The 14,679-nt window shown below is 37.8% G+C and overlaps 1 protein-coding gene across 3 annotated transcripts in view; it reads left to right on the top strand.

Annotated features, from left to right (window-relative positions):
- LOC149224136 (alpha-glucan water dikinase, chloroplastic-like) overlaps positions 1 to 14,679 on the top strand; it is a 483,030-nt gene that overhangs the window by 335,773 nt on the left and 132,578 nt on the right. For all 3 annotated transcript variants that reach the window (XM_089386018.1, XM_089386017.1, XM_089386016.1), the window contains 3 exons: positions 13,706 to 13,882; positions 14,051 to 14,157; positions 14,394 to 14,607. In XM_089386018.1, coding sequence (XP_089242144.1) covers positions 13,706 to 13,882; positions 14,051 to 14,157; positions 14,394 to 14,607 — 498 coding nt within the window. The remainder of the gene's footprint in view (positions 1 to 13,705; positions 13,883 to 14,050; positions 14,158 to 14,393; positions 14,608 to 14,679) is intronic.

The following is a 14,679-nucleotide window of genomic DNA, read 5'->3' as shown; positions in this document are numbered from 1 at the left end:
AGTCATTGATTAGGGACATAATCTCGGCCGTTGATATGTCAACAGGAAAAGTATAAGAGGAGGCTTGAGGATCACTTGGAGAATACACCAGAGTGATCAGTCATTCTATTCTCTAGAGCGAGGTTTGCTAAGAGAGATAGAATCAGTGATTGGGAGAGCAACTGAGGGGCATTGAGTATAGAGAGACAGAGAGGCAGAGATAGTGCCGAGATAGCAGCAGAGCAGCCAGAGAGAGAGATGCAGGAGCAGCCAGTGCCCATGCAGAGGCACGCAGAGGTAGCTAAGTGCTGCGCAGAGCACCAGAGGGGCCAACATAGCTGATACAGAGGTTTAGAGAGCTGACGCAGGGTCTCCTGGGGCTGACGCAGTGCCAGCGCTGGGCTAGGAGATGCTGACATAGTCCAGATTGGGCAGACGCTGGGGTTTCTGGGGCATAATGGTGCTAAGTAGCTGCCGGAAGGATTATCCAGGATTTCAGCCAATAGATTTGTCAGAAATCGAGAGGTATTACTGCTAAGGAAATTCTCTGTTGGGTAGGCCAGTTTCAGCACCTAGATTGTACTCTGATATTGCTTAATAAGAAAGCCCTCAGATAGTTGCACTGGTTTTCCCACATTAGGATTTTCGGGGACATTAGTCCAAAAATAATGGTGTCATGTGGTGTGTTTGTTCTTGTTTCTTTTAGTTGTTGATGTGTAATATTTTGAGCATGCACTGGTGTTTATTTTCAATATTTATATTGTAAATAACTTGTTAAGGAAAAATAACTAGTAGGTAGGAATAAATCAGATAAATTGAATGAAGGGTTTCTAACTAAGTAAAATTAGAAACTTCAAAATCCTCTAGAGGGCTCTGCGCTACCTCTTTGTGGCAATCACTGCCTCTCTCCAATCACTGCCTCTCTCCAATGTACTTGCTGGAACTGGAAAATCTTCCTCTAGTGTTTCTATCTCTACTCCTCTCACTACTTCGATCTCACTGAATCACCTCCGACAACTGAATGTTGCTACTCTAGAGATTGATTTCCTAGCAAAATTGAATGCTCAACTGATTTGGTGTGTCTTCTCCAAACCCCATCGACTTCTTTTAATCCTCCTTTGAGACTTCAACGACCACAATCAAATCTTAATTAATGGCTAGGATTAACTAGAAATTGATCCATGCACTTGTTTAGAATATTCTCACCATGACTAAATTAATTCTGATTAATTAGTCATATTCTCTAAGTTTAGACATAGGAAATATTTAAAAAACGACTAATAGTCTAATTAAGTCGTCTCTAGGTGGAATTTCCAGAAACAATTTATGGCTTTTGGATATCTCATATATTCTAGCCTCTCCACAAAATTTCGTGGCTAGAACACATCCGATGCTACAAAAACTAACACCGGTTATCGTTTGCAGCATATTCTCCATGTTGGGTAGTGGATAATTATCTTTTTTACATGCTAAGTTAAGGTTTTGGAAATCCACACATAGCCTAATAGTACCATTCTTCTTTCTAACAATTACCATGTTCGAGCACCATGAGGAATGCCGAATTTGTCGAATGATACCAGCAACAAACATTTTCTACAACTCTTTCTGAACGAGAGGGGCCAACTTAGGATTGATTTTCCTAAGTTTCTGCTTAAAAGGTTTGGCCTCTTCATATTTTAAAGGAATTGTATGTTGAATAACATCCTTTTGATAACCTTTGAGATCATCATAAGAAAAGGCCAAGACATCTCGATATTCAATGCGCAGATCAATTAAATCCTCCCTCTCTTCTTCAGAAGTTCCTCTGCCAATTTTAAACATTTTTGGGTTTTCAGGAAAACCAATATTTACTTCGATGAATTCTCTAGTAACCATCTTCTTTTTGTTAGTCTTCTTGGTGGCATCATTTCTATTGAAGAGTTGTTCCATGGCCACCATATTCTTGATGGTGGGGTTTACCATATCTTTCCCTTTGATTTTAGACCCTTCTTCCTTGGAACAAGTTTGGAAATTTTCAGCATGTACTTAGTGGGAGCACAACCCTTTGCCCTTGATGACAAAGGGGGAGAATGACTTTGAGGATCTTGGGGTTGCCATCAAGTCCAAAGGGGGAGATTGTTAGCATTATGGCACAGGTTTGGAACTATGGCATAGGTGTTGTCCTTGATGGCAACTCTCTTTGATAACAGATCTCAGTTCAGGCTTTCAGAATGAAGGAAAAGACATATACACAGGTTCATCTAGACGAAGATTACACGCGGGTTAGACGTTACAAATGCACGTATCCGTATACACGCACTTTCACGCAAGGAAAAGCACGTATATGTTGGAAAACTTACCTTTGGTCCGTGGTAGTTAGTCCTTGGTATTTGAACCTATGGTTTTGGACCATGGTATCTCGTCAGAAGGGTTGATCCCAAAGTATTGGGCCTGTGGTATTGTGTTATTTTGGTTTTGGACCGTGGTATTGAGAAAGGCCCAAGACTATAAAAGAGGAAGGAGATCATTTGGCAAAGAATCTTTGGAATCAATTGAATATCTAACATGTGCTAGATATGAAACTTTTGTGATTGGGGTTATGGTGTAGATTTGGATCTGAATGAAGGACGAACCTAAGTGCATAAGATCTATTGATGGGTCATAATCTTTAAGGCTTGAATGATAGTATCTTTGTATGATTTTGATCTGTTCTGTGAGGCGCACGCTTGATGTATAAATCTGATAATCTGGGTTAATTAGTATCTAACTGTTTGAAAGAGTGAATTATCCTTTATAGATCTGTACGCAGGTTCAGTGAAGCGAAGGCGCGTATACACGCAGGTTCAGTAAAGGCAAACTGCGTATACGCAGGTTGCTCCACACACAAGAGCGTATGCACGCAGGTTTCAGGTTGTTTAAGTAGCGTATATGTATTTTATTGTGATCTAGCTGCCTCTGTTTGTTGCTGCAGTGTTCTGGGTTCAGAATTTGGTATATGGTTACTGTCACTGTGTTCTGGGTACAACTATCAGAGAAGTGTTTATTGTGATTCAGTTTTTGTTCGGTGAAAAGGAGATTGGTTGAAGCAGAAATTTTTGATGATTGATTGATGTTCATGGATCCAGTCTGAAAATTTATGAAACGTGATCCCTGGAAGAAAGAGAAGGTTGTAGCCTTTAGTAGGCCAGCACCTACGTACTAGTATCTTGGCTAGTACAAGAGCTAAGGGGGTTGTAGCTCCCTTCCAAGAGAAGCTGGAGAACGAGAGAGGGTTGTAGCTCTCTGCAGGTTGCACCCTGCGTACTGGTAAAGGACTGCACCAGTACATTGTAAAAGGAAGTTTCTAATTAAAAGAAGATAGAGACAAATTGTAGCAGGTGGTTTTCACCCACATTGGGTTTCCACCTTTATCTTGTGTTCTTGTGTGTGATTGTCCTCTGCTCTGTTTTACTGTTTTTGGTTACCGGTTACTTGATTCTGATACACAGATTAATAATTATCATCTGAAAGATAAAGTAAATTATTAGTTTGCATTGTATACGCGGGTTTCCTTCTACATAGTTGCGTATATATGCGGTTTTAATTAACTGAAGTAGCGTATATCATCTAGATTTAAAAAGGGAATATTTGACTTGATAATACTGATTCACCTCCCTCTCAGTATTATTTCCAACAGAGGAGTGTCTTCCTCCCTTGCTGGATCTATTTGTGCCACTGGCGCAAAAGGTAGTGTAGCTCGAGTCGGCACATTGACTGAAGGGCGCTGCGATGTTGGTGAGGGGTGATCGAAAGGCTGAGAGGCCTTGGAAGTTTCTCCACATAGGAACCCTCTAACCATGGCCTTGTCTCTGTTCTGTGACTTGATCTCCTCCAGCATGTCTTTCTGCCCCTTGGCCAAGTCACTCAAGGCCCTCAGGAGGCTGTCGAAAGGCATTTCCTCCCTGCTCTTGGGCTCTGTCATTTCCTCCTCTCCGGCCACTGCTTTTCCTCTTTCCTCTGGATCTAGCATAATTTCTAACTCCCTTTCTCTGCTCCTATACCTTTGCTTACGGTAGGTGATGTTCTGTTGGTTCCTTTCTCTCATAGGAAGCAATCCCCACAGCTGAGCCAAGAGCTAGGCTCTGATATCACTGTAATGTTCTTATGTAGGAATGTAAGTGATATTAAGCAAATAGATAATAAGGCAGCATGTAAAAGTAAAAACATACATTAGACATCCATGAAAATGCTGCCAATCAGGAACTGTTGAGCCATATTATTAAAAGGTAGAGGGATAGATGCAATTTGAAATGGAATGGTCCACTTGGGCTTGTCCCAATGAACAAGCAAGACCAACCTTAGGTGGGAAAATAGTTGAGTTGAAGGCTGCCCAGCTGTTGTGCCACTCTGCACTGCACTGCCCTAGTAAACTACTGCCCTGCTGAACTTTGACTTGCTGGAAGGTGCCCAAAAAATGCCTAGAAAATTATATCCTTTCAACCCTAGATTCCTTGGACAAAACCCAGAAGGGAATTTTGTTGGTTTTGACTTTTGGATTTTCAACTTCCTTGAAGCCACTCCCCAATTTCGACTGCCAAATTTTACCTACAGGAAACAACTTGCAAATCCCTCTACAAACACCTTTGAAATATTGGTTTTACCTGTGTTGTCCAACTCTTTGTTCCCGAGATGGCTCTTGGCCAAGATTGACTGCTCTTCCAAGTCCCCATGAATTGCTGCTATAGGCCTCTGCGCAATCCCTCTACCCAGAAATTTGAATAACTGATGCGTTGGTCTAGCTTGCTAACAAACTCCAGCAAAAATGTCCTCAACAGGCAGCCCCCTCAGTTCTCGGAACTCCCAACAAGCAATGAATCTCTTTGCTGGCTTCCAAATCCTCCTGTGTGTTTCTGGTTACCCAGGAAGTACACAGTTCCCTCTCTACGTTGATGTCTGAAGTGTCTCACTGTACCAAACTCCTTGAAACTCTTGTGGAATGACCTCCCTAGGGCGAGCATGGATGGTCCCCCGAAGAAGAGGTTGAATCTCCTGCGTAATAGATTCGTGGCTAAATAGCCGGTAGACTCACTAAGCAGCAAAGCGTACAAAAGAGTGTTTGTTTGCAAATGTTCAAGATGGTTGAAAATGAGAGTTGATCCTCCTTTTTATTACCTTGGGCCTCCTTAGCCTCATGTGGACCCCTCCATCCACCCACTCAATTTCCTTCCAAGCTCATCGAATGGCCAAGTTCGAATTCCTCGTGTGGTTAGCCCCCACATTCCACTAGCTACAAAATAAAGTCGAATTTCCCCCATAGTTCCTATGTCTAAGTGTGGAGTCCTCCTTCTAAGTCAAAATTGTGCCAAAAATGTGTAACTGCACCCTGTGACTAATGTCCATGAGAAGGGACATGACACACATGTATTCCAAAGAACCTAGAAAACGTTTTGGGAAATTCCACCCAGAAACAGTTTTATTAAAATAATTAATTATTTTTAATGGGACCCTAAGTCTAAACTTAGGAAAATAAAATAATTAATGGGTATTAATCTAACTGTGGGTGTAACTTCCAGAAGAAGACGAGGATCAAGCAGAAATGATCTTAGCCATTGATTAGCTTCTAATCTGGGCCATTGAATGTCAACGAGAAGATCATTTAAGGAAGCTTGAGGGTCATTTGGAAGACACAGAGAGTTCAGAAATTCGATTTCTGAAGCAGAGCAACTGCCAAGAGAATTTCGATAGTGAGCTGTTGTAAAGAGGGGCAGAGAGAGTTTTGGCTAGAGGATCTTCTCCAGAGCCAAGAATACTAAGCAGAGAGGTAGAAAGACACACAAAGGAGGCAGTGCAGAGGGCAAGGAGGGTGACACAGAGCCAGGAAGGGCTCACGCAGGTCCCACGCAGAGCAACTCAGAGGTCCAAATTTGCTGAAGGAGCTGACGTTTCTAAGCTAGGAGGGTTGGAAAAGGCTACCGAAGGAAGATCAATTCTCAGTTGGATTGACGCAGGGCCCACGCAGGGGCAACACAGAAGTAGCCAGGGAACTTGTAGTGCAGTGGTCGGATCAGCCGAGATCAACAGTGTTGATTGAGATAATCTCACCAGTCTTTCTTGCCAAATGATTTTCTCTGTAACTAGATTGTTGGGAGGGCATCCAAAGTTGTATTCAGAATACTTCTGCATAATAATAAAAACCCTTAGATCTGTTGCACCAATTTTCCTGCATTGGGTTTTTCCGAGAATATTTGTCCAAAACATACTATGTTACTTGTGTGTATCTTCTCTATTATTTTGTTCTTGTTTTGGGAAAATTAATTAATTAAGTGAAGGCGTCAGTTGTATTAGCTTCGATATTTGCTGTAGGAAGAAGTAAATAATTTGTTTCAGTAATTAACAAATAGGAGAAGTTTAATCAATTGTTGCAGTAGTAGATTCAGTTAGGATTCTCGAATTTTCACAGATCCAAGGGTCCAATTTTTATTGAAATTTCCAATATCCCCTTGCTGGTGGGGGCCTCCAAAAATAAATTATTTTGATACCTGTTGTCGCACAGATTGACACGACAACGCTTAGACCGGGGGCTGTCACTCTGATCCTCGATCTCTCCTTAAGCCTGTCTCCCACAGCTAAGGGGGGTAGACCTTATGAGGTGATGAAGACCAACTGTCGACCAGTTGGGTTGGGAGACACGAAGAAACGAGCACTAAATTTATTTTGTTAATGTAAAAGACCAGTGCCTTGTGCGTTTGATGTTTAAACAATTATTTACTAGATGTTGCAGAGATGTAAACCATGTACAACAATCATTTATCATCAAACAACCTGAATGATGCAAGATATCCAGTAAAACCACAATGTTCTTACAATGATTAAGGCTCAATAATGATACTCCGGCGATTAAAAATTTCGAAAGATAAATGCTTTAAAAAACCATGCAATTATGAACATTAACTAGATATCATATTCATGCAGCTGATCTTCAAAATGATCATTCATGTGCAGACTCGCATAAAACAATAAACATTCATTCCACATCAAAAATTTTAGTCCTTAGCAGAAAAGATAAAATTTGATAAAATCCCGAGCCAAGACTGAAATTGGCAAAAAATTTTCCCAAAATATTTTTACGCTTTCAAAAAAAAAAAAAAAAAGGCTAGGCTAACTAAAGTCTAAATGAATGAGACTATAGAAAAAGAAAAATTTTATATCTTTTTCAAAAAATTTATAATTTTTATGATTTCTGATTTATATATATATATATATATATTTTTTTTTTTTTTATAAAAATAAAACTTAAACTGAATTAAAATCTAGAACTTTTTGTTTTTTATGATTTTTAAAACAAAACTAAAAAAAATAAAATCTAAACAAAACTTGAAATTAAAATTAATCTAATCTTAAAACTAAACTATAAAAATTAAATCTACATAAAAGCTTTAAATCTATTTAAAAAAAATAAAAATAATGCTAAATCAAAGTTCTAACAAAATTCTACGTTAACTAAAAAAAAAAATAGGAAATAAAAAAACGATTTGAAAATTTGATTAAGTCTAAATAATAAAAAAGGGAAAACGTGAACTAAAAACGATTTATTTAAATCTAAAACCTAAAAAATAAAACTATAACTAAAATCTAAACGAAAATTTTTTATGATTTTTTTTTTATTTTTTATATATATATATTTTTAGAACAAAACTTTACACTAAAGTCTAATCACAAGCTAGAAACGTAAATCTAATGAAAAATCAACTTACGCATATGAAAAATCAACTTACGCATTCATATCAATTAGAATTTGCAATATGCAACCAAAAGGAAATCGATAACCTGGTTTGATGCTACGTAGGTCGACTGAAGCTTGACGGCAGCGGTGATTGCTGAGGCATAACAGAAAATCGTGGACGGAGATGGGACAACGGAGCTCGATCGACGCAGCACGCAGGTGGGCAAGTCTGATGAATTCAATGGTAGCGCAGGAAGACGGATCTTGCCCCAGGCTGGAGGTCACTCCGACGTACAGAATGAAGAAGAGAATGCGCGCAGGCAGGGGGGATGAAGCCGCAGTGGGCACGTCTTGACTGCAAGCGTTATATATACCCTCTTTTTTTTGGGGGTTGCAGCTGCAGGTTGGATGGGCGTGAAGATACACGTAGCCGCGACAACTCAAAAAAAATTTCGACTTTCACTGTAGGTTGGTGGAATGGAGTGAAGTATTTTGCAGGCTTGGACGCTGGAGAATGAATGCGCAGAGAAGGAGAAGGAAAGGCTCACAACAAAGAGCAGATGGGTGAAGGGAAGAATGTGTAAAGGGTAGTAAAACACACCAATTGGATAGCAGCAATGGATGTATGTGGCAGGGTGAGATTGTTGCGTTTGCGTGAAGAGCAGAATGACTGCGTGAGAGATGTGTTGAGATAGCAAGAGACTGTGCGGGTTTTCTCTATAATGCCACCAAGCAGCCAATATAGAATGCTTTCCAGGGAGAAATTATCTGATCCACTTATCTTAAGTTTTTTGCAGATGAAACCCTCGCAATAGAATTCCAGATCTGAAGGCAACAAAAATTTAGAACCCTTGAAAAGCCAGAACAGAGACCCTGCAACAGAAAAAACTGATTTTCCACAAGAATTTATCTCAGACCTGCAACCTGCAAATGGAAAACCCAAAAATCTGGAAAGTATATGCAAAGATTAAAAATGAAACCCTACAAACCGGTTCAAAATTTCAAAATTTTAGCTCTACAACAGCCAGATTTGTCAGTTATGATCTACAATATTTTAGAAATTCAGATTTACTTATGAAAATACTTAAGAAATCTCTCATGCAAATCAGAAAACAAACTAAATGATTAACCCAGGATCAAAACTAGCTGGGCTCTGCAAGAAATGCTTGCGGGAGCTGGCTGGTTCAGCTGAGAACTTCCCCAAATGCCCACTGGTCTTCTTTAATAAGGGTTTCCTGCACAACTCATTTCAACCGTCAATAAAGAGAGAAAAAACAATACTAGATCTCAACAAAAATGGAGATACCTGCCATTACTTCAGAAAACCTAATACCATTCAAACCCTAGCATGTGAACAAGATACCTGTGCTCAACAACACTCTATAATAAGCTGTTACTAATGGCTGAAAATCAAAATATGTAGAAAATAAAATTGCTCACAGCACTTCTAGAGAGTAACACCAGCAAGATTTGAACCCCAAAGTCTTTCTTTATTAGCACCAGAAAAGTTTACAAGAGAGCTTCTTCAGCACAAGACTCCAAGATCAAATGATCTCAAATGACCCCTAGCACCCTATTTAAAGGAAAAGATCCCAACAGCTAGTTCAAGTGATCCATGTCAAAATGATCTCGATCGTCGATGAGGATCAAGATATCTCTTGATCTCATCCGTCGAATTTTTAAAGTATTAAAAAATTGAAATTCTGCATTTATTTACTCAAAATATTATTATTTTATTATTTTCAGGTTTTTATTATTTTTTTATTATTTTTTAATTTATTTTTAAATGGATCCTTGAACTTAGCTTTTGGGAAAATTACCTAGGACCTAGGACATAGGACTTATGAGGGGATTAAAACATTTCTTAACCCTCAAGATACTTTGCATCATGACTTTTACAACTTTACATCCCAAGGGGGAAAACCCATTTGACATAGACCCTCATAAATCACCCAGTTCTGCGACACAACTATAATCTAGCAGATTAACACACTCGGATTCTCCTAAGATTCTAATGACAAAATCCATCCTGGCTTTGTGGTTAGGCTGAAGGAAAACTCTGCTGATCATGGATCGATGAGACGAAAAACCTTCCGGAACGTAGATTATCATTTAGAAAATTAGGTCCACCTAGGCAATTTACAGACATGACCCATATCTACTAAGATTATTTACAATTTATACATGCAGACTGAGTTTACAACATAAATTGATCAAGCTGTCGATGACTGTAGAATGGCACGGACATGTCGATCATGCGCTACCCTTTTTGCAAAGAAAAAAGGGGGTGTACTGCTATGGGCAGTGGACCGGTAGTGGTCAACAATACCCACAAATTCTTCCACTTGGAGAATTTAATTTCTCTAGACATTTTAATTTTGACTCTAATGAATTAAATTTCTAGCTTAGGATTTTGATTTATTTTTGCCAGAAAATTTAATTAATTGACACTTGAGGGGATTAAATATTTTTTCCACCCTCTAATATTTTTGCCATGGTGTCTAAGTATGAGGGTCCATGAATTAAAATATTTTTTACATAAGATTTTTCACAAATTCATTCCTCAAAGGGGGAATCCCTGTTCGGCTTAGACCCTCAAATTACAGACCCAATTCTGCGACACAATATGATCTAGTAGACCAAGTGATTTGTAATAAAATAATTTAGCTAATTAGCTTAAATTATTCCCAAATCACTTTTACATAAGAATCGACTAGAACACTAGGACTCACCTAAGACTTTGAGGAAGAATTCCACCCTAGCTTTGGGGTGAGGTTGGAATGAAAATCTCTGCCGACCATTTGTGTTTAGAAACACAAATTAGTCAGTGAGACAAAAAACCTCCTAGGATGAAATTATCGCCAAAATAATAGGCTGCCCTAGGTTGTTACATACATTCATGGGCTTACTAGGATCATTTACATTAAAAATTTGCAAAATGGATTTACATTAACATAGTGTTGACAGCTAATGATCTCGATCCTTTGAAGAAAAATATGGTACATTTGCCTCCTCGAAACTTTGACAAAATGAGTGCAACGCCGCTCTTTGCCTTTTCCAATTAAACGTTGACCATATGAAAAGTCACCAAAAAAAGAAATCAATTTTATTCTTAGGAAAGGTGATATTAACGGTATTTTTAATAATTATTTAAGAGCATGGGATAAACAGAAATATCTCCAATTGGACCTGGTCTTTGATCACTCCAGAGTCCAGCAACATTTAATGTTTGATTTATAAAATCCTTTTTATTAGTATTTAATATAAAGTTCTATTTCATTCTTTTCTCCCATACTTATTTTCAGTTCTTGGCATTTTCCAATTATCGTGAGAACTCACAAATTAAAAAAAATTAAAAGGAATAACGATGATAATGTTATTAATTAATATGTATAGGGGATTAAAATAGTTAAAAAAAAAGAATTATTAAATTCTATTAAAGTTTTATTTTAAGTGGAAAAGCATTGAGAATAAGGTTTCAAAATCATCATAATTATGATCACTTGGAAGATGAGGAAGGTATTTAAATAGATTTTTGAAGTTGAGATGTAATTTGAATATAGTAAGAATGCTTTAAAAAAAAACTCTTTTATATTTATATACTAAGAGGATTAAATATAAGAGGATTAGATATATAAGTGCTGACTTAAGCTAGATGCTACTTTTATGTTGATAACCAATTCTGCAAATATTAAATAAAATGTAATTTTGTAACCATAGTGAAAAGTAAATCATCCAGTAAGTAAATCTCAAAAGTCAGCAATACCTTCCATAAACCAAATTATATGGTAGGAAGTGTCACAACATGATATGACAAACTATAAAGACCTATGTAGTATAATAAGTAGTAATGCACATTTTTACATATCAAACCCGATTACCCTTTAATTTAGGACAAGGAGGTAATGATACCACCCTCCTTGAACTCAATATCAGTAACACCTACCTGTAGGTATTAATAACAGAAAACCTATACCCGCATGCATGTTCGAACTTATGAAGTTGTATTTGCTAATCCAAAATTTACCTCAGATACTCATAACCATATTTTGTGACCAAGAAAAAACTGCAATGGTAAAAACATATCGACGACGGGGCAGACCGGCAGTAGCATCACTGCCACCATAACCACCAACACCGCCATCAACACCAACTTCTTTGGCAGTTGCACTGACCATTATAATGTGCTCGTTGGAAGTCATCTTGGAAACATTAAAAGGGTCGTCGATACCCAATACCAAGGAAGAGCGACCTCACCTTGAGGAAAGAAACCCGAAGGGGTCTAGAGGGTTAGATTATAGAGAACTGTAGGAGGATATTTCTAGGAAGCTACAAAATATTAGGCTTCCAAAATTTTCATGAGGACAAGCCAGAGAGTGTGTTGAAGCATGGTTGGAAGGAATGACAAGGTGTTTTCGGCTAAAAGATTATTCTTTTACCTCTAAGACAAAGATTGCTATATTTCAGCTAAGAGAGAGTGCTTTGATTTGGTGGGGAAATCTAGAAATGTAATTGCATTTCACATCAGACAACGTTCCCTAGGAGTTGTTCGTGGAAAGCTTCTGTGCAAAGTACTGGTCACCCTACTTTCAAGAGCAGCAAGCTGAAGCTTTTCACATGTTAGTCCAAGGAAACAAAATAGTGGAAGAATATGAGATGAGGTTTATGGAACTCTTAAAATACATTGTTAGTTTTTGTAGCATCGAATGGTGTTCTAGTCTCAAAACTTTGTCGACAGGATAATACACAAGGGTTCTCCAAAATCCAGAAATCGTTTTCTGGAAATTCCACCTAGAGATGACTCGTTAAAATTAATTGACTATAATTAAAAATTGCCTAAGTCTAACTTTGGAAAAGTGGTTATTTAATAGTGTGAATCATCTAGAAACTCACACAGATTGACTTGGAGATGGTCCCAGTCATTGATTAAGTTTTAATCTTAGCAGTTGGAGTCCCAATTAGAGATTATAAGAAGAGGTCGATGGGTAGATGGAGAACACACAAGTGCAAATACTCAGTTGCCCAGGATGTTTGAATTCCTAGTTGTAGGAGTGATTCAGCAGTGGAGATCGAGCCAGAAGGCGAGTAGCAGGCGGCAGAAGAGGTCAGCAGTGATCTAGAGGAAGTTTTCCAGTTCCGAAGAGTCAGGAAGAGGAGGCTGAAATTTTTTCAACCCTCAAAGTGTGTCCATAATAAAATAATTTCACCATGATGTCTAAATATGAGTAACCATGCACTAAATTATTCTTAAGCACACTTTTTCATCGAATATTACATTATCTGTCCTTAGAAAGGAAAATACACATTTAGACATAGACCCTCAAGACATTACCCAATTTTGCAACAAGACACATGATCTAGTATGAAAAATACATAGACTCGATAAACACTAGGACTCACCTAAGACCTTGTCAATGAATTCCACCCTAGCTTTGGGGTATATCTAGGAGAAAAACTTTGCCGATTATCCGTGTTTACAAACACACATAATTCAGGGAGGTTAAAAAACTCCCTAGGATGAAATCCTTTGACAAAAATCATAGGCTTACCTAGGTGTTATTACATGGCTTAATAGTCATACTAGAATCATTTATAATAAACTTGCAGAATTTGGGTTTACAATGACAAAATTGATGCTGAATGATGAGAATGGTCTTCGAAAAAATTTGTCCACTGCTTTCTACTCTGCTTCTTGGACTGTTGACAAAATGTGGTCAAAAGGCAGCATCATTGATTTTCATCCTCTTACTTGTCCCTCAAACACACTGTTTTTTTGGGCTCTTTTGCTTTGAATGGTATTTGTTTTACTGTTTCATTTCATTCTCGGTTCTTACGGAGATACCTTAGTTCCCCCAATGCTTACTCATCATTGTACTTTTAAAATGTCCCATTGATCATTTGTGGCCGCCAGTGGACTTTAATATTTATATTAAATTTTATGGGCTTTGGTACAGTTTCTTTATGTTTTTGTTATTTGTTTATTGTGCAAATCCATATACTTTTAATGTCTCTAGTCTTGAGACATTTAGTGTATTTCTGTTACAGGGCTGGTATCATACACATGATCTATGCAAATCAAACAGTGATCAGTGGGCATTATATGCAAAAGCTATTGTTGATCGAACTCGACTTTCACTTACAGATAGAGTTGAACACTACCAGGAATTGCTGCAACCAAGTGCAGAGTACTTGGGTGCTTTGCTTGGAGTCGAGCAGTGGGCAGTATGTATTGGTTCTTTCTTAGCATCACTCCAGAAATTTTCTTGATATTAGATTGAATGAATAATAGCTTGGCAGTAAAGCATTAATGTCTGAAATTATTTTAGATTGATGTTTTAGTTTGTTCTCTTTCAAATAAAACAATCCACATCAGCAAATCTGTTCCTGCAGATCAAAATATTCACAGAAGAAATTATACGGGCTGGATCTGCTGCTTCTCTTTCGTTGCTTCTAAATCGTCTCGATCCAATCCTTCGGAACATTGCCAACCTTGGACAGTAATTTTCAAACATTTTCATACTGATGCTACTATATCAATTTTTTTTTTAAATTGTTATTGTAATGACCTCAATCATTTAAAAGTGAGAGGGATAAAAATGTTTGATATTATGGCATGTATTTCCATTATTGATCCTATCTCTGAGTTTGACCTGCTAATTACAATTCATTCAATCTAGATGTAAGAAAATATTTTATAGCAAGCTTTTGATATTTACTCAAAATCTGTGAACAGCTGGCAAATAATCAGTCCAGTAGAAGTGCGTGGCTTTGTCACTATAATAGATGATTTACTTAGGGTTCAAAACAAGGTCTATGATAGACCAACAATCTTAGTTGCAAAAAGAGTAAAGGGAGAGGAAGAAATTCCAGATGGTGTTGTTGCTGTTCTGACAGCTGATATGCCAGATGTTCTATCCCATGTTTCAGTGCGAGCAAGAACCTGCAAGGTACATTGTTGGTCCATATTATCTGTCATTCTCTAGAATAAGTGTAACATATTTTTCATAAAAGTAAAACAT

Source organism: Pinus tabuliformis, chromosome Q (genome assembly GCF_031772625.1).
Source record: "Pinus tabuliformis cultivar Carrire ecotype Pingquan chromosome Q, CPIR1, whole genome shotgun sequence".
Lineage (NCBI taxonomy): Eukaryota > Viridiplantae > Streptophyta > Pinopsida > Pinales > Pinaceae > Pinus > Pinus tabuliformis.
Note: the sequence above shows the minus strand (reverse complement) of the source record. Positions and strands in the feature narration are given on the sequence as shown.